This window comes from Onychomys torridus, chromosome 11, assembly GCF_903995425.1.
Source record: "Onychomys torridus chromosome 11, mOncTor1.1, whole genome shotgun sequence".
NCBI lineage: Eukaryota > Metazoa > Chordata > Mammalia > Rodentia > Cricetidae > Onychomys > Onychomys torridus.
Window position 1 is genome coordinate 92,516,734 of NC_050453.1, and position 19,886 is coordinate 92,536,619.

At 41.0% G+C, this 19,886-nt stretch overlaps 1 protein-coding gene across 3 annotated transcripts in view; it reads right to left on the minus strand.

Annotated features, from left to right (window-relative positions):
* Positions 1–19,886, minus strand: part of LOC118592981 (contactin-associated protein like 5-1-like) — a 934,683-nt gene that overhangs the window by 500,165 nt on the left and 414,632 nt on the right. For all 3 annotated transcript variants that reach the window (XM_036202117.1, XM_036202118.1, XM_036202119.1), the window contains exon 5: positions 9,525–9,728. In XM_036202117.1, the coding sequence (XP_036058010.1) occupies positions 9,525–9,728 (204 nt within the window). The remainder of the gene's footprint in view (positions 1–9,524; positions 9,729–19,886) is intronic.

The following is a 19,886-nucleotide window of genomic DNA, read 5'->3' on the forward strand; positions in this document are numbered from 1 at the left end:
AGAAGGATAGTATGGGATGGCTGGGCAGAGAGTTCCAGGAATCTACCTCTTTCTGTCTCCCCAGTCCTGGTGACACAGTTTGTGCTACCATACTCAGTCTTTTTGGATCCTGGAGGTCACACTCAGCTCCTCATTCTTGAGCAGCAAGCACTTTACCAAAGACCCACCTCTCTACCCTTTTCAAATTTCTTATATAGGTAATATTATTTATGTCCTTTTAGTATTTTTAAAGATTTATGTGTGTGTGTGTGTGTGTGTGTGTGTGCGTGTATCTATGAAGGCTAGAAAAGGGCATTGAATCTCATGGAGATAGAGTTACAGGCAGCCCTAAGCTGTCTGACATGGATCCTAGGAACCAAACTTCAGTCCTATGCAAGAGCAGGAAGTATTCTTAACCACCGGGCTATCTCTCCAAACTCCTCCATAAATTGTTTAAAAAAAGAAGTTAGTTTCAAAGAAAGTGTATGACTTACACAAGGACACAGAGAACAAGTTACCACTTAGCTCTACCTGACCTAAAGCTAAAATTCTCTCCATTCTTTCTGCTGGCAAAAAAAATTCCCATTCTTCCCCATCTCTGTGTTCCAACCACTGCATTTGGTTCTACTGGTCTGTTGTTTGTGAGCAGTGTTTCAGAGCAGGAGTGGTGGGCTTCAGAGAACAACTGGATGAATGGCAGAGCAGAGAGCTGTGCTGAAGGAAAATGGTGAGATACAGCGGCAGAAGGACATTACATAGAATGCCAAGGCAAATTATAGCTTCATAGGTTAGCCAGGACCAGAAAAGCATGACTCCGTAGCAGTCGTTTATTACAGGCAGGACTCACAAGTGCTCTCCTAAGGATGCAAGTGAGAACACTAAAAACAAGGGAAGTGATTCCAGCAGGCTTGATCCCACCCCCACACCAGCTGCCCTCTCAAAAAGACAGGCCAAATCTCTGGGTATCACTAAACCAATGAAATACAAATCTTCGTCTTAGGAAATCCAGTGTGGGTGGCTCCATCCTTGCTTCTTACTGGGTCCCAACTCGTAGTGAGTTTATGTGTATTTAGATAGTGCATGGGTGCTATGTTTTAATTAACATTACAAAGCTTGGAGAGAAGTAGAAGTATTTTTAAAGCAGAGACTGGCAAATACAACTTTTAGACCAATAGTGGTAATTCCATTGCTTAGTTGCTGGTAAGTGATAATTAATATTTATTAACAATTTTACAGGATCTAGAACCACCTAGTAGACAAACCTCTGGACATGTCTGTGAGGGACTTTCTAGACTGAGTTGACATTCGAAGACCCATCTTAAATGTGGGCAGCAACTTTTCATGGACTTGACAGCAGGAGAGAATGGGGAGGAGAAAGTTTGCTGAGCATAGCATTCATCTCTCTGTGCTTCCTGACTACAGATGCAAAGGGACCAGTGGCCATAGGCTCCTGCTGATATGTCTAGCCCCCCATGATGGACTGTGCCCTTGAGTTGTGAGATGAATAAATCCATCCTTCCCTTAGTTGTTTTTGTTGGGTGTTTGGCACATCACCAGGTAACAAATACATAGTTCAGCATACGCTTATTTCATAAGTTGCAGAGTTTATGAAGTCAGCCTGGGATGCATGAGACTTTGTCTTCCAACAAAATAAAACAAAACAAAAAAGAATCCGGGCGGTGGTGGCGCATGCCTTTAATCCCAGCACTCGGAAGGCAGATCCAGGTGGATCTCTGTGAGTTCAAGGCCAGCCTGGTCTACAGAGCGAGATCCAGGACAGGCACAAAAACAACACAGAGAAACCCTGTTTTGGAAAAAAAAAAAAAAAAAGAAAGAAAGAAAGAAAGAAAAAAAGAAAAGAAATACTGTATAGGTCTGTCATGTGACAAAAACAAAATATACTTATGCATGTATATATTTAAGTGCCTAGATTTAGACTCTCTAAAAGTAGAAAATTGGAAAGAAATGCCTTTCAGAAGACTTGATAATTTTTCTCTAAATACTTGTTAGTTGGCTTAATTCAAATGAGTTATAAAATGAATGATCACTGGTCTCTTCAGAGTTTAAGAAACTCACCATCGTCATGATAAATTGTCATACAGTTCATGGCTTTAGCTTCTGAACCCTGTACCTAGTCCCCAAGGGACACCCAACTATGCTAATTTCTATGATAAGATTCTCACTGTTCTACATCTGTATGTGCTGGAATCACACAACATTCTGCTTCAGTTCAAAGACATTAAAATCTTGTAAGGATGAACAACCTACATACTCAGTTGATGTCCTGTTCAGTACTTAACAACTGATCACCAGCCACACAATTCTTCGGCTCTTTGGTTGTCCACCTACCTGTGTGGTTCTTACCTTTGTATTTCTACAGAGGGCAGATTGCAGTGGGCAATTGAAATGAAACCCTTGAATGCTGGGATGGGAGCCACTCTACCCCCTGGACTGAGGAGTGAAATCTCATGCCTAGTTAGTAATTTTTTTAAAGTGTGTGCTCTGCCCTTGGAAAGTAGGACAAGAGTTTCCGGCCATTCAGCGGGCCCTGTGGGAAGGCTCCCCTTTTCCAAGACTGCAGGCAGACCATGCAGTCTCCACAGCCTGCCCCCACACCCATTTGCCCGGAACCCTAGCCACTTCCAGAGAATCAGAGACCAGCCCCCAGCTTCCATCCTGCCCTGGAACTCCCACCTGGACCAGAGGTGAGTGCCTGGGGTCACACCTAGAGAGGCCCACACCTGGGTCCCAGCCCTGGGCACCAGCCACTCCAGGGAAGACCTGCCCAACTGGACTCCAGGTTCTGGCCATAGGGCAGGACCCCCCCCCCCATCCCCACCAGGAAGGTTCCCCCTCTCCAAGAACCTCCGGGGGACACTACAACTTCAATGCCCTGCTCCAACACCCATTTGCTGGAGACCCCACCCACTTCCAAAGACTTAGAAACCAGCCCCCAGCATTCCATCCTGTCCTGGAACTCCCATCTGGACCAGAGAGCCCCCAGCTACCATCCGCCCTGGAACTCCCATCTGGAAAAGAGGAGCTCCCATCTGGACAAGAAAAGGAGACCCCAAGGACTTCCTGAGACTCAGAGTCCTGGCCCAGCTCCTATTTGGCCAGCACTCTCATCTTGACCAGAGAGCTCCCATCTGGCCCAGAGCTTCCATCTGGACCAGAGAGAGGCTCCCTAAATCTGTCAGCTCTGTCTGGACCAAGTACACTGATAAGACCGAGAACGAATCCACAAAGAGATGGGCAGACATCAAGGCAGAAGTAATACAACAAAATAAAGAGCAATATAGCATCACCAGAACCTAGCCCTTATCCAACAGCTAGACTTGAACATCACAGAATGGAAGAAGCAGAAGAAAACAACCTTATAAGTAACATCATGAAGAGGCTAGAGCCTTATATAGAAGAAATAAAAAATACAGTGGAGGAACAGACAAACAAAAAATGGGAAGAATGCTATAAAAAACTAGAGGAAAGGACAAATAAAGCAGAAGAAAACAATAAGTCCCTGAAAGAAAATCATGAAAAAGCAACAAAACAGACGAGGGAAACAGTCCAAGACCTGAAGAGGGAAATAGAAAAAATGAAGAAGACACCAGCAGAAGGAAAGCTGGAAATAGAAAATCTGAGAAAACAAATAAGAACTTCAGATGCAAGTATAACCAACAGAATGCAAGAGATGGAAGAGAGGATCTCTGGTGTTGAAGATACAGTAGAAGAAATAGATTCATCAGTCAAAGACAACACTAAAAACAACAAAGTCATAACCCAAAATGTCCAATAAATTTGGGACACCATGAAAAGACCAAACCTATGAATAATAGGGATATCGGAAGGAGAAGAATACCAACTCAAAGGCACAGAAAATATATTTAACAAGATCATAGAAGAAAACTTTCCCAACTTAAAGAAGGAAATGCCTATGAAGATACAAGAAGTCTATAGAACACCGAACAGACTAGACCCACAAAAAAAAAGTCCTCTTGCCACATAACAATTAAACAACTAAACATACAGAATAAAGAAAGAATATTAAGGGCAACAAAGGAAAAAAGGCCAACTGACTTATAAAGGCAAACCCATCAGAATAACACCTGATTTCTCAATGGAGACTTTGAAAGTCAGAAGGACCTGGACAGATATAATGCAGACACTAAGAGACCATGGACGCCAGCCTAGACTAATATACCCAGCAAAACTTTCAATCATATTAGATGGAGTGAACAAGACCTTCCAAGAGAAAACCAGATTTAAACAATACTTATCCACAAACCCAGCCCTACAGAAAGCACTAGAAGGAAAATTCCAACCTAAGGAAGGCAGACATACCCATGAAAACACAGGCAATAGATAACACCACAGCAGTAAAACCCAAAGAACAGAAGTACACACACACTACCACCAAAAATAAAAATAATAACAGGAATGAACAGTCACTGGTCATTAATATCCCTTAATATCAATGGATTAAATTCACCTATAAAAAGACACAGACTAACAGAATGGATATGAAAATAGGACCCATCTTTCTGCTGCATACAAGAAACACACCTCAAATTCAAAGACAGACACCTCCTAAGAATAAAAGGCTGGGAAAAGACTTTCCAATCAAATGGTCTTAAGAAGCAAGCTGGTGTAGTCATCCTAATATCCAGCAAAATAGACTTCAAACTAAAATCAATCAAAAGAGATGATGAAGGACATTACATACTCATCACAGGAAAGATCCACCAAGATGAAGTCTCAATTCTGAACATTTAGGGCCCAAACACAAGGGCACCCACATATGTAAAAGAAACATTACTAAAGCTTAAATCACATATAAAACCCCACACATAAATAGTGGGAGACTTCAACACCCCACTTTCACCTCTGGACAGATCGGCCAAATTGAAACTTAACAAAGAAATAATGGACTTAACTGATGTTATGACTCAAATGGACTTAATCGATATCTACAGAACTTCTACCCAAACAAAAAAGAATATACCTTCTCAGCACCCCATGGAACCTTCTCTAAAATCGACCACATACTTGGACACAAAGCAAATCTCAACAGATGCAAAACAATTGGAATAACCTCCTGTGTTCTTTCAGACCACCATGGTTTAAAGTTAGATTTCAACAACAATGAAAAAAAAAAAAAAAACTACAGAAATCCTACAATCTCATGGAAACTGAATAATGCTCAACTGAATCACCAATGGGTTAAGAAAGAAATAAATAAAGAAATTAAAAACTTCCTAGAGATCAATGAAAATGAATACACCACATACCCAAACTTTCGGGACACTATGAAAGCAGTGGTAAGAGGGAATTTCATAGCACTAAATGCCCACATAAAGAAGTTGGAGAAATCCCACGCTAGTGACTTGACAGCACACCTGAAAGCTCTTGAACAGGAAGAAGCAAATTCTCCTAGGAGGAACAGATGCCAGGAAATTATCACATTGAGAGCTGAAATCAATAAAATAGAAATAAAGAGAACAATACAAAGGATTAATGAAACAAAGAGTTGGTGCTTTGAGAAGACCAAGAAGATAGACAAGCCCTTATCCAAACTAACCAAAAGACAGAGAGATAGCATCCACGTTAACAAATCAGAAATGAAAAGGGGGACATAACAACAGACAATGAGGAAATCCAGAAAATCATCAGGTCATACTTCAAAAACCTCTACTCCACAAAACTGGAAAATCTAAACGAAATGGATAATTTTCTGGATAGATACCACATACCTAAGTAAAATCAAGACCAAATAAACCATTTAAATAGTCCAATAACCCCTAAGGAAATAGAATCAGTCATTAAAAGTCTCCCAACCAAAAAAAGCCCAGTACCAGATGGTTTCACTGCAGAATTCTGCCAGATCTTCAAAGAAGACTTAAAACCAATACTCTTTAAATTGTTCCACACAATAGAAGCACAAGGAATATTACCAAACTCCTTCTATGAGGCTACAATTACCCTGATTCCTAAATCAAACAAAGATGCAACAAAGAAAGAGAACTACAGACTGATCTCCCTCATGAACATTGATGCAAAAATACTCAATAAAATAGTGGCAAATAGACTCCAAGAACACATCAAAACAATTATCCACTATGATCAAGTACGCTTCATCCCAGGGATGCAAGGGTGGTTCAACATATGAAAGTCCATCAATGTAATACACCATATGAACAAACTCAAAGAAAAAAACCACATGATCATCTCACTAGATGCAGAAAAGGCATTTGACAAAATCCAGCACTCCTTCATGATAAAGGTCTTGGAGTGATCAGGAATACAGGGAATATACCTAAACATAATAAAGGCAATCTACAGCAAGCCAACAGCCAACATCAAAGTAAATGGAGAGAAACTCAAAGCAATACCACTAAAATCAGGAACAAGGCAAGGCTGTCCCCTCTCCCCATACTTATTCAATATAGTACTTGAAGTTCTAGCTAGAGCTATAAGACAACATAAGGAGATTAAGGGGATACAAATTGGAAAGGAAGAAGTCAAGCTTTCCCTATTTGCACATGGCATGATAGTATACATGAGTGACCCCAAAAATTCAACCAAGGAACTGATACAGCTTATAAACACCTTCAGCAACATAGCAGGATAGAAGATCAACTCAAAAAAATCAGTAGCCCTCCTTTATACAATAGACAAACAGGCTGAGAAGGAAATCAGAGATACATCACCCTTTACAATAGCCACAAATGATATAAAATACCTTGGGGTTACTCTAACTAAGCATGTGAAGGACCTGTATGACAAGAAGAAGATGTCAGAAAATGGAAAGATCTCCCATGCTCATGGATAGGCAGGATTAACATAGTAAAAATTGCAATCTTACCAAAAGCAATTTACAGATTCAACACAATCCCCATCGAATTATCAACACAATTCTTCACAGATCTGGAAAGAATAATATTCAGCTTCATATGGAAAAGCAAAAACCCAGGACAGCCAAAAGAATCCTGTACAATAAAACAACCTCTGGAGGCATCACGATTCCTGACCTCAAGTTCTACTATAGAGCTACCATAATAAAAACAGCTTGGTACTGGCATAAAAACTGACATGTGGACCAATGGAATCAAATTGAAGACCCTGACATTAACCTGCACACCTATGAACATACAGTTTTTGACAAAGAAGCCAAAAATGTACAATGGAAAGTAGGACAATGACAACTACCTAGTGAAATTTCACCACAGAACCAATTCTTTCTTCAAAGGACACAGCACAGATAACTAGATAATGCAAATGCCTGCTTGAACAACAGTGTGCTATGTATTTCTCCAGTTAACCCTTTTTCTTCGTTTTTATTATTTATTTACATGTGTGTGTGTGTGTGTGTGTGTGTGTGTGTGTGTGTGTGTATGTGCACATGCCAGAGGTCAATATCTAGTGTTGTTCTTCAATTACTCTCCACCTCATTTATTGTTTTGGAGTTTTTGTCTGTTTGTTTGAAGCAAGGTCTCACACTGGCTTAGAACTCACCAAGTAGCCTATGCAGATGTCTAATGATCCCAGGGTACCCATGTGCCTCTGCTTCCCAAATACTAGGATTACAAGCATACACTACTAGGTCTGTTTTTTTTAATGTGGGTTCTGGGGATTGAACTCAGGTTCTTACACTTGCATGACCAGAAAGTTAGCAACAGCCCACACTTAATATTTCATCTTCTGTGTTAGGCATCACCTTTATGAAATAGTCTTGGAAATCTATAGGTTCTTCCTACTTCTTTTCCTTATATTCACCATGAAGGCCAAGAGGATGCTTGGAGTTGTCACTGAAGAAGGACCAGAATAAAGACCTGCATTGTTTGCTGTTGGGAGTGAGGTTGCCCAATGGAGAGTCTCATGTTCTTCTCCTGATGACTAAAATACAGCTTGCTCTGATGTCACCTATGTACCTTGAGCTTGTTCCCAGTATTGAACTATAGTTATCCTTTTTTGCCTACTTGATAGTAAATATTAATAACAATTACTCCTCTCCTTTATAGGAATAAATATTAAGTGGGAACAGGAAGAGATTCTCAGACAAAGCAGCCTGTTTAGGGTCCAGAAGGGTCCTGGCTCAGCAGGTTAAGAGCATATGCCATTGAGTCTGATGACTTGAGTTGGATCCCAGAGATCCACTTGGAAAACAGGGAGACCCAACTCCTCCTTGTTCCCTGACCTTTCCACTGTGCCATGGCACACTGTATAACCACATATGAATAAATGGATGCCATTAATTTAAGAAAGCCACTTTCTTCTCCCTCCAGCATCCATCTTTTCTGTTTAGTTTGTCTAAAGGAGGGCTCCATGGGTTTGCTTCCATGCTCTGAGGAACTTAGCACCTACCTCCTGTGGCCTGCCTCATCCTTCCTTTCTTCTATAAGAAGGCATAAAAGACTCCCTCCCTTCTGTTCTGGGGTGAGAAGTAGGCTACCATGAATGTAGACCTATTGGTAGTGTGGGAAGCCTAGGGAGTAGCTCACCCACAGAGGTAAATGACATCCTGCCACAAGGAGGCAAAGGAACTCTTCACTAAATCACCTGCCATCCAGGTCCCAAGCTCACTCTTCCAGGCCAGGCCATCTTAACAAATGAAGCCTAGCAACTTAGTTTTTCCATTCATACATTTTACTTTCCACTAAGAAGAACAAAATGATTATGTGTTTTTCCTGGCAGTTTTTTTTTTTTTAATGTGCCTAATCAGATCAAATATGAGAAGCTCAATATAATAGGTACATGTTTAAAATTTTTTAAGTTACTTAAAAATTTGAGTTCTGGAAAAATTCAGGTTAAATATGCACATTAACAGATATTTAAAACTTACATTGTAGCTTCCCTTACATAGAAATATTGTCTTTTATCACAGAATGATACCTCTGGCAAAAAATAATGAAAGTAAGTGCTGTTCTAACTGCATGAAGATGAAATATTTGAAAATAAGTACTCTTCTAATCCCGTAAAGACAAAGGAAATAGATCACTTAGTGCTCCAATGACTCCATTTGATGTGCTCAAAGTTGCTCCCATGCATGCATGGTATAATGACCTTGTGCAAAAATCAGTGAATATGAACAACTGCAGACCTGAATTTGAATCCCTAGCACTCATATCCTAAAATGATATTATTAATAATAATGATAATAACAACAAAATAAAATGTGTCTATGACTGTGAGTACCTAGCCCAATGATAGAAATAGGTGGATCTTAAAGAGCTTGTTGGCCACCCAGCCTAACCCCAAACACAAGCTTTTGTGTTGGTAAGAGATCTTGTCTCAAGGCAATAAGTCAGAGAGAAAGAGGGGATATCTAGTGTTTTGCTCTCTCCTTCACATATGTGTGCATATATATGCACACATGTACATTCATGTGCACACAACACACACATACACACATACCAAAATCAGTGAGCTACAAGTTCAGTGAGAGACTGCTCCAAAAAAACAAGGGGGAGGGCGTGATAGAGGAAGACACCTGAGCTGCACCTCTGGCCTCAACAGTCATGAGTACATATGCACAATTTTGACCCTACCCAGGTTCAGGTACAGGGCTAGTCTGCCCTTCTGGAGCTCCAGGGTAATATGGTCTCCACGTTGTCCTTCTCCATGGAACAGAACCCCATCTCCTTGCATGCTCTTGAACTTCAGGGAAATCACGTCTTTGAGGGTGCTCATCATCTTCTGATTGAACCTGTACAAAAGCGAGCTCCTGCCGTCAAAGTCAGCAACATCTGATTCTGGAAGCAGAGAGAAGAAAGAAATAAATATCAGTGTATTTCCTCATGTTATTCTTGCTTGGCATCCTTGGTGCTGCTCAGTTCACGGGAAAGTTCCTGGAATCTTGAAGATCTCTCTTACAGGGAGGCACATGGAGTAGAACCAACCTAAGTAGAATACAAGGACTCATTCATTTGTAGGGAGTAGATACACACCACACTGAAGTAGAAACTCCCATCAATGATCATCAAACAAAAGAAGAGATGATCAGCAACAGGTCCTGGAAGGGAGCTGACACATAACAACCTCCAATGGGATGTATGAAGTAAGAAAGCCTCAAGGCCATGATTGGGCCTACAGACAGAAGGGATAGCATTCAACAGAAATAATACAATAAATGGAGACTAGATATGATTGGGGCCTTAGAGGAAATGAGGGGCTTGCTTTAAAGCCCTGAGAGGTGCTTCATTAACACAAGAATAAGAAGGAGATATGGTGAGAGAGAGAAATATGTGCTGCTATGTATGGGGTGCTGCCAAAGGCCAGAGGAGCTCCACAGAAAGCAGCATTTAGAGCTTCCACAAAGGAATCTCTCTGAGGAGTCCTGGACCCATCCTTGGAACAAATGGATAGTCGAATCTTTTATAACCTTTAGGGGTAGCAGACAGATTGCTTCTTAAATTCTCTGCCCCAGCAAGAGCGGCAGGGAATTGTGGCCTGAGTCAGGTCATGTGATCCGGGATAAAGGTGCAGGCTCATGTTCTAACAGCTATGTGCCAGCCTGTGTTTAAGGAGACAGGATAACAGTACCACAGGTACCGACATCAGGCTTTTGGACCAGTGCCTGGTCTGTAACTTCTCATGATTTACCCTTCTTGCTAATTTGAGTCTGACATTTAGAGCCATTTGATCTCTTCATCCTAAGCTCCAAGCTGGAGTTGAAAAAGAGATACTGTTTATTATGATGACTCTGGTTGAATAACTCAGTCTTTTCCAGAGCCCTGTGCTGAGAATTCCAAACGTTCTTTGGGATCTAGTCAAGAAGAATATCCAGTGTATGGAGACTGAAAAATTGAACATAGGAGTATTGTGGTATATATACCTCGTTCTGGGATGATAATGTACTGTGTTAGGGTTTTGTGCAAGAACTTTCAGTCACTATTATTATGTTTTGACATTTATTCTTATCTGAGATAGTTCTTTAGTTGGGACATAAACTTAAGTAAATATATGTAATAACATGAAATCTCTCAATGTGTACATACATTGTCTAATTTCACCTCAGAATAAGTATACCTAGATTCTGAAACATTGGCCACTTTGTTGATTATTGTGGCCTGTTTCCTCTGCACATAATATGTTCACACCATTATGATCTCATCAGAGTAGAGATTAGCTCAGCCTCATAGCCATGGCAAATGCTGCAATATAGAGGTAGCTAGGCTGATGATAAGGTGAATGGGGCTATGACACTGCCTAAGGACAGGGAGGAAGGGAGGGTCACAGGACCCTCACCTGGAAGTGAAGCCATTACTCCTTTCTGCCCTCCCCAGCCAGGAGTGACCTTGTGAGACTCGAGTATGTAGGGAGTGAGAGGGTAGGGAAGGGGACTCTGTGCGGCTTCCATGGGGTTGTCATCCATAAGAGGGTGGAAAGGCTACTGTCCTCTCCTGAAGCTCCTTTAATTAACCCCTCGCCAATGCTCTGTAAGTAAGCGTAGTCTATTCATTTGTTCCTCACATGGGGCTTTTGTGGGATCCTTACTTTACTCTGTCTTCTATGTACTATCTGGAGTGAAGAGACACTTGTTCACATCTTCCCAGGGAAAGCTAACACAAGAATTATGAATTAAAATCGTGAATCTATCTGGCACACTATCATCATATATAGAATACCAGACCTTTATTTTATCCAGCTTCAAATTAGTATCCTTTTATCCCCATGCCTTTGTCCCAACACTAGCCTTTACATCTCAGTTCTTTACTTTCAACTTTCTTGAGATCAACTTGGACAAATTCCATGCATGATATCATGCAGTATCCGGCATTATATGCCAGCCTCATTTCATTTAGCACATTGTCCCCCGGTTCTGTTAGTTGAAAGCCAGAAAGAGAAAGTCAAGAAATCATGATCTAAACAATTTATGAAGATGTGTATAAACAAAGTGATAAGTGTCTGTCAAAATATCCAGCGGAGAAACACTTGATTGTGTGTGTGTGTGTATGTGTGTGTGTGTGTGTGTGTGTGTGTGTGTATGTGTGTGTACATTCATATACATGGATAAGTACGTAGATGCATTTGGATATGCATGTGGATGTCTTATGTTGACACTGCATATCTTCATTAATCACATTCTACCTCATTTTTGTTGTTGTTATTATTGATAAAGAGGCTCATAGAGCCCAGGCTGTTCTTAAATTCACAACATTGCCAAGAAAGACATTGAACTTCTCATCCTCATGCCTCCATTTCCTGACTGCCAGTTATAAGAGTGTACCATGTACTTATTTTTAGACAGTGCTGGGATCAACTCCAGACCTTCTAAATGGTAAACATACTCTTTACTAACTGACTTGCCTCCCCAACTCCCATCTTTCACTGAATCTGGTTCTCAGCAGTTCAGCAGACTGTATGACCAGTAAGCACTAGGGACCCTTTTGCCTCCATCTCAAAGCTGAGATTACTGAAGCATGCCACTGAGCTAAGCTTTTTATCTGTGTGCTGAATTCACAGCACCATGCTTGTGTGGCAAGGACTTTATCATTGGGCAACGTCCACCACTCCTTGGAGAATTATTGTAGGTTAGTTTCACATCCTTTCACTATTTTATTACAAAAAAAAATGTACTGTAAAATGTTATTACTTCTGTAATACAAAAAATGTAAGACTACTTAATTACATCTTAGAAAAGATTCATCATATACCATCTTAGCAGGGTGAACAAGAGGTGAAGGGCTGTGTGGACAGGATAGAATTATTCTTATTTAAAATCCAGAAGCTACAAAAACTCAATTTTTCAGGATTTATTAAGCAAGTAAAATTCTCAGATTGAGTATTCATAATGATAGTAATTATTTTTTCCTGTTAAGGGATAGAGAATTATCCTTAATAAATAAAATTTTGAGAGAAAAATCATGATTTTCTATAATTACCTTGAAAGTAAAATTCCATAATTCATTATTTACATATACAGTTTTAAAAGGGTCCCTGTGGCTCCATTTTGTAAAACAAAACTGACAAGATTCGGGGAGCTTTTCATAATCTCCTGGTGTTCTCAGAACCTCCTATCAGACGCCAGCACTACATCTTTGCACACTGTGCCCACTGGACTTCCAGCTGAACCGGTGGAGCTCTTGGCACTGTTGCCCTGTCTTGCACAATAAACATCATAGCTACACAGAGCGTGAGAGCTATAGCTTTTCAGCTTTTCAGCTTTTCACCTTTGCAATTTTGTCTCCTTAAGACTTAACTTCATCCATAAGATATATACATTAGAAACACATAAAACATGTCTTTAGAAAAAGACCCTTCAGGGCTGGGGCGTGACTCAAAGAGTAAAATGTCTGTTGTGCATGAATGAGGACCTGACTGAGTTCAGATCCCCAGCATCCCTTTGAATCAGCCAGGAGTACCTGAAATCCCAGAACTACGGAAACAGAGACAGGTAGATCCCTGGGGCTCACTGGCTAGCAAGCCAAATAGGCAAGCTCCATTCTCAACAATAAGGTATGGTGATGGGGATGGAGAAGAGGCTCAGTGGTTAGGAGTGCCCATTGTTCCTTCAATTCCCAGCACTCACATGAGGTGGTTAGTGGTTGAGTATGACGCCAGATCCTAGTCACCCAATGCCTTCTGGACTCTGCAGGCATCCACACACACATGTGTACATATGCCCCCTCAAACATATACTCATAGTTAAAAGTAAAGTAAAAATACTAAATAAAAGATTGTTCAGAAACTGGGGAAGGGACTTGATATCCACCTCCAAACATAAGCACATCTATGTGAGCATGTGCGTGCACACACAAGCATGAACAAAGTGTTGAAAGAGTCCACACAAGTTGGAAGAGAAGACTCGGGGAGGCAGTTATGATCATAATACATTTGAGACATGCTTGAAATTATCAGAAAGTAACCAAGGGAATAAATAGATAGATAATCCAATAGTTAATTATACTAACACAAGTCACTTGACAACACATTAAAAATCTATACCATCTTACCAGACACACTACTTGTTTGAAGTCAGGATGAAATCGATTATGACTGGGTTAAGCAGAAGGGTCTTGAGTTCATGAACTGATATTCAATTAGGTGCCCCTATTCCTACACCAAATGGTGCTGTTTTGTTCTGGCATCATGGTTTACTGCCCAGTGTGTGCCAGGTTGAGCTCAAGCTTCCTACTGAGCCTTGTTCCTGCTTTCTCCAGTGCTGTTGAAAGGTAGCACCTGTGCAGGTGTGTATATTGAGGATTCCTCCTCTCTTCTGATGCTGTCGCTCTGCCAGTGTGGCAGCAATTGTAACTTTATTGCACAGAAGAACCACATAGCACCCATTAGTGCTTGGAAAGGAGAATTCAGGGTGAATCTATACATAGAAGACTGAGCAGTCTCAAAGGGAAAGCAAGGCTCAGATGTACAAAGGAAGCATCAGTATGCTTTTCCTGAATAGTACACTCGAGAAGATGTGGGCCCAGTGCCACAGGGAGGAGTGAGCAGACAAAGAGCACACGAAGCTCAGTGATCAGACCAGGCTGTGATGGCAACAACTGTTTCCAGCATGCTTACTTACTACAGGCCATGGTCACACCTAACCAGTAACTGAAAATCAACATTTTAGTCACAGGTGCATCAGTCCCACGTGCATGAGAAAATCCAGTGTTTAAACTCTACATTCCCACAGCACAGAGAACATCACTGCATTAGTATGTCATGCCCAACACTGTGCTGAACCTCTCCCACATCATCTTGTTAAAGTCGCAGGTCTGAGTTCAGAGGGCACCTGATTCCAAGCTTTTGTGTCCCAGGACAAAGGATTGCACCAGGGACACATGGTTATAAATTAAAACAGCTTGTTACGAAAGGAAAGCACTCCTGAGGGTGAGAGCTGGCTAGTGAGCAGAGGAAAAAGCATGTGTTCAAAAGCCCTGGGCCAGGAGCCCCATGACACTTTCTCGGATAATTATACAGCTCCCGTGTCTCATACCTTTGTAATATGCACTTTTCTCAAGCGTACTCTACCTGTAAGACAGCCAGGTGAGGAAGGGCCTCCAGTCCTCCTCTGCCCACTGGCTTCATTCCTATGTTCTTCTTGATGCTGCACTGCACCCTGCCTGTTCTCTTTCCACAATCCTACACTGGAAACCTGGAAATATACAATCTCAGTAGAGTCTGACACTGGTCAGGCCATGCTCTGTGTGTAGTGGGGAAACAAAGATGGATGAATGTGGGTTTGCTTTTTGTAAGCCACAGAAGACTTCTGGAAGAGGGCTGACTGAGTGCTTGAGTGGATCAAACACATACACACCATAGACTTTATTTCTTTGCAGATTTATGCACAGCAATGCATTTGTTTAAAAACTAAATGATTAACACATATACACACATACACACACAATTTTGCTATTGTTTTTTATATTTTCTACTTTTCACTTCATTTCATGCTCTCACATTGGAGTATTGTTGGCCACTAGAACTCTTTGAAATCCTGAGTTGCTCGGTCAAGCTCTACTTTCTAGAACTTGCCTTTCTCCAATAACTTCATGGTCTCCCCTTCATTACTACCCATCCCAGCTTTGATTATCCACATTCTCCTTCCTGAAGTTACTTGATAGCCTAGAGGGCTGATTGATGAGATGAAATGACAGAGGGACTGTGGGAGCCCACAGAGGCTTCCTAGTCAGAACTAAGGGTCAGAGATCTGAGCCTGCTTTACCCAGCAGGGTTGCATAGGAGATGATTTGGCCACAGGCATGTTTACCAGGTGTTTGGAAGGGTCTGCACTTGGCTGTACATTGTGCTTTGATCCTACATGGGGAGGTCATTTGTCCTTCCACTTGGCATTGTTATAAAAAGACCTTTTGAATAAATGAAGTGACTTTTGGTTATTGACTCAGGCCCTCCCAAGGCTATCCTGTGTTTCTGTCCTTCTTCTCATCTAGGTCTCTCTTTTTCTTTGTTATTTTCTTATCCCTCTCTCCTCCACCTAAGAACCCTTCTAAAGGTGGGAGCAGGTTGAAGCTGGTCTCTCCACAGGCTCCCACAAGAACTCATTAGCTCTAAGGAAACAGATCTGCATGCTGTTCATAACACCTGAAGCATTGGTTCTAAACCTATGGGTTGCAGCCCCTTTTGGGGTGCATATCAAATATGCTGCATATCAGATATTTACAATATAATTCATAACAGTAGCAAAATTATGGTTATGATATAGCAATGAAATAATGTTATGGTTTGGGTTACCATAACACAAGGAACTGTATTAAAGCCTCACAGCATTAGGAAGGTTGAGAATCCCTGACCTAAAGAAATCTGAGCATCTTGTGGAGGAGAAACAAATGTTTCATTCTGGTTCTGGGAGCTCCAGGAAGAGCTCTTGACTTTCACAAGTTATGCTTCTACTGACTATTATATGAGGTCTATGGAAGTTTAGCCTACAAAGTCACTATGACAATTATAGAATTATAGAACCTACATATGAAAATATGTTCAGTATCATCTCATAGTGTTATTAATCCAGAGGATATTTCCAGTGGAAAAGATTGTGTGTGAGATGTAAAGATGGTATAAAGACTGGTGTGAATAAATTCTGAGGCAGTTTGGAATCGGAAAGCCTTCATTACTTTTCAAACTTCTGAGTATTCAGCTGTGGTTGGGACATCTGTGTCAACCTGTTTGCCAACCCCCATGGCTCAGGAGACATTGCTGTAGAGGGAGTGGAAAGAGTGAACGAGCTGAAGAGTGTATGAACTTGACTATTAAAATCATACTATCTTAAAGATACAAGAAGTGAGATACTGTTTTCCATCCTGAAAGAAGTCTCAGACTGAAGAAGTAAAAACTCCTAAGTCTGAGGAAGTTCCTGAAACTTATAAGATTCATAAAGTTCTCTTCATGGTTACATAAACAATAATGGCTACTGAGGAGAGATTTTCTGATCTGTCTAGCTGCCTACCAGCTGTGCTGTGCAAGGCACTCCAGGGAGCAGCTTTGGAGATTTGTCACCTGTGCTGTTCCTGGGGATGCAAAGGCAAAACTGTGATGAGTCATCTTCACTCTTACAAATAATTCCTCACTCATAAGTAATTCCAACAAATGCATGGGTTTTTCATACTGGGATATGGTACAATCTATTTTTTGGGACTATTTTCAATGTCCTGTCTGGTATGAATGTATCTCCCTAGGAAAATTTATACAACAAATATTAACCCAAGATAATACTTGTGAACCATGGTGATATGATTATTTGCTGACTTGCTACATTAACTGCCCTGCCCTTAGGTGCTAGGTGTCCATTTACACTGAAAAGGCTACTTCTGTGTAGATAGTGGTTCCCAACTTGTCATGACCCCTTTGGCAACTCTCTGTCTCCAAAATTATTTACATTATGTTTCATAACAACAGCAAAATTACAGTTATAAAGTAGCAAAGAAATAATTTTATGGTTAGGGGTCACCACAGCATGAGGAACTGTATTAAAGGGTCACAGCATTAGGAAGATTGAGATCTCTGCTCTAGAGGCTTACTTGCCACTTGACCTGCAGTGCCTGGAGTGTCTCCTGTATTTGCTGACTCACACAGCAATGAGATGTTCCCTTCATTGAGCACAGATTCAAACTGGTAGGATGGTGCAAGCTTTTGGTTACCACCATCACCATTTATCAACAGAAACATTTTGCTCATCCAAGAGAACTCAGCCAAACACCCTGGACATCTGCAATATTAATTAAGTTGCACATGGATTGCTACAGCTGTTTCACAGATGGAGAAGCAGGAGTTGAAGAGAAGTTTTGAAGAAGGATTAAGTGCATTTCCTGAATACTTAATTCCTTCTCCAGGGATTAGCATGTTTAGTATCCCCAGTGCCACTTGGATAAGCAATTTTAAAGTGATAATAATGGCTCGTAATTTTTACTGTTACTGTTAAACAAGAAGAGATACAGCATACATTAGATTTTCATCATTGGATGTTATTATTCCTCTGTTCTGATTGCTTTGTTTGGACTTTAATTTGCAGATAGGGTTCAGTTATTCACATTAAAATGTTTACTTGTATTGTATACATATCTTGGCAGATTCTCTTTAAAATAAGATAATGAAAGAAAAAATATAACATGCCATAGATGCATCCAGTTTAGAAATGAGCTCTTATTTTTAACAGTTATTGTTGTGTGAGTATGGTTTGCAAACTGTATCTATGTGTGCCTGTGTGCATGTGTGTGTGTGTGTGTGTGTGTGTGTGTGTGTGTGTGTGTGTGTGTGTGTGTGTGTGTGTGTGTGTGTGTGTGTGTGTGTGTGTATACACAGGTTTGCATTGCTGTGCTGTTATGTGCATGCGAAGGTCAGAAAATAGCTTTCAGGAGTCAGTTCTCTCCTTCCATCTTTTATTTGAGGAAGGGTCTTTTTTTTATTTTTTCTACGTCCAAGATGTGTACTCCAAGCTATCTGGCTCATGAACTTGCAGGTAGTTTTCTCTGTTGCTAGTTTTGCTGTAGGATTGCTGGCATCACAGATGTATATTTCCACATTTGGCTTTTTACATGGGTCCAAACTCATATCATCAGGCTTTCATAGCAAACACTTTTACCTACCAAACCATCTCCCTAGCACCAAATTTACTGCTTATCAAGGACACCAAGATAATAATTGACAGAACTAAATACGCCTTTACATTCTCTCACAAGTCCGCAATGGCTTATAGAGATGTTGTGCCCTAGGTTAAACAAATTATCCCAGAGGGATTAAAAATTGTAATTAAGTAGCATGTATTTTACTTCACTCAATGGGCTTTATAGGCCTGCATGATCTAGATTTTGTTCCTTTGAAATGAGAAAGTAAAGACTCAGAAGATCATGCACCTGCTCACAAGAATACACAAGGTAATGGGTTGTTTGACACTGAAGACAAGTTTTGCCTCATCAAATAATGTGGGTGTTTTAAGGATTGCTTGAGATATAAAGAACTTCGTGCAGACTGAAGAAAACATACACTGCAAAACTCAAAGTGAGCAAAAGAATAAGTAGATATTAGCCATTAATTAATGATAACCAAGCTACAATCCATAGACCCAGAGAAGCTAAGTAGAGAAGAAGGCTCAAGGGGGGATGCATGGATCTCCCAGGAATGGGGAAATAAAATAGATTTTGCATGTGGACTGGGTGTATGTGGGGACAGGAGTGGGAGGGATCAGATAAGGAGGGGAGATGGGATGGAGGGAGAGAATTCTGGAAGAGTCATATGGAATTAAGGGACATTTGTGGAGCTGAGTGGAAATCTAGTGCAGTAGAAATTTCCTGGATTCTATGAGGGTGATCTTAGTAAGGACTCCAAGTAATGGGGGATATGGAGTCTTAACTGGCCATCTCCTACAGCTGAACAAGGTTCCCAGTGGCAGGACTTGGGTGCATTCAGTTGAGTTGTTGGCCAAGGGGGTCCCAAGTAGATCCCTGAACGACACAGGCTGCTGCTAGGACAGAGGGCTTCTCTCTGCAAGTGGACATCAAAGCTCCATTGTTGAGGACAACATCTACATACCTCATTGAACAAGGAGATTCTGAGCTGGCGCCTATATGGAGCTGTCACTCCTATATTCTAGTCTCTTTGGTACAGGAAGATCCTCAACTGGCTACCTAAAGAAAACCATGGACACCAACCCAGCAATAAAGCTGTTGACTTTCTGTCCTGCCTGGAAGATGTGCTGGGAAAATTATAGCACTGAACTTGTGGAAGTGGCCAACTGATGTCTACTTTGACTTGAGGCCCACTGCAGGAGAGGAAGTCCATGTCCTACACTGCTTTGATATCCAGGAACTGGAGACTAGATAGCCCAGAGACCTAGGGTAGAGCCAAACATGACTGACCTAAAAGAAGAAATTAAAGAAATGATTTGTCTTTTCCAGTCATCATCAGAGAGGCTTCTTCTGGCAGCAGATGGGAGAGGTTGCAGCTACCCATAGCCA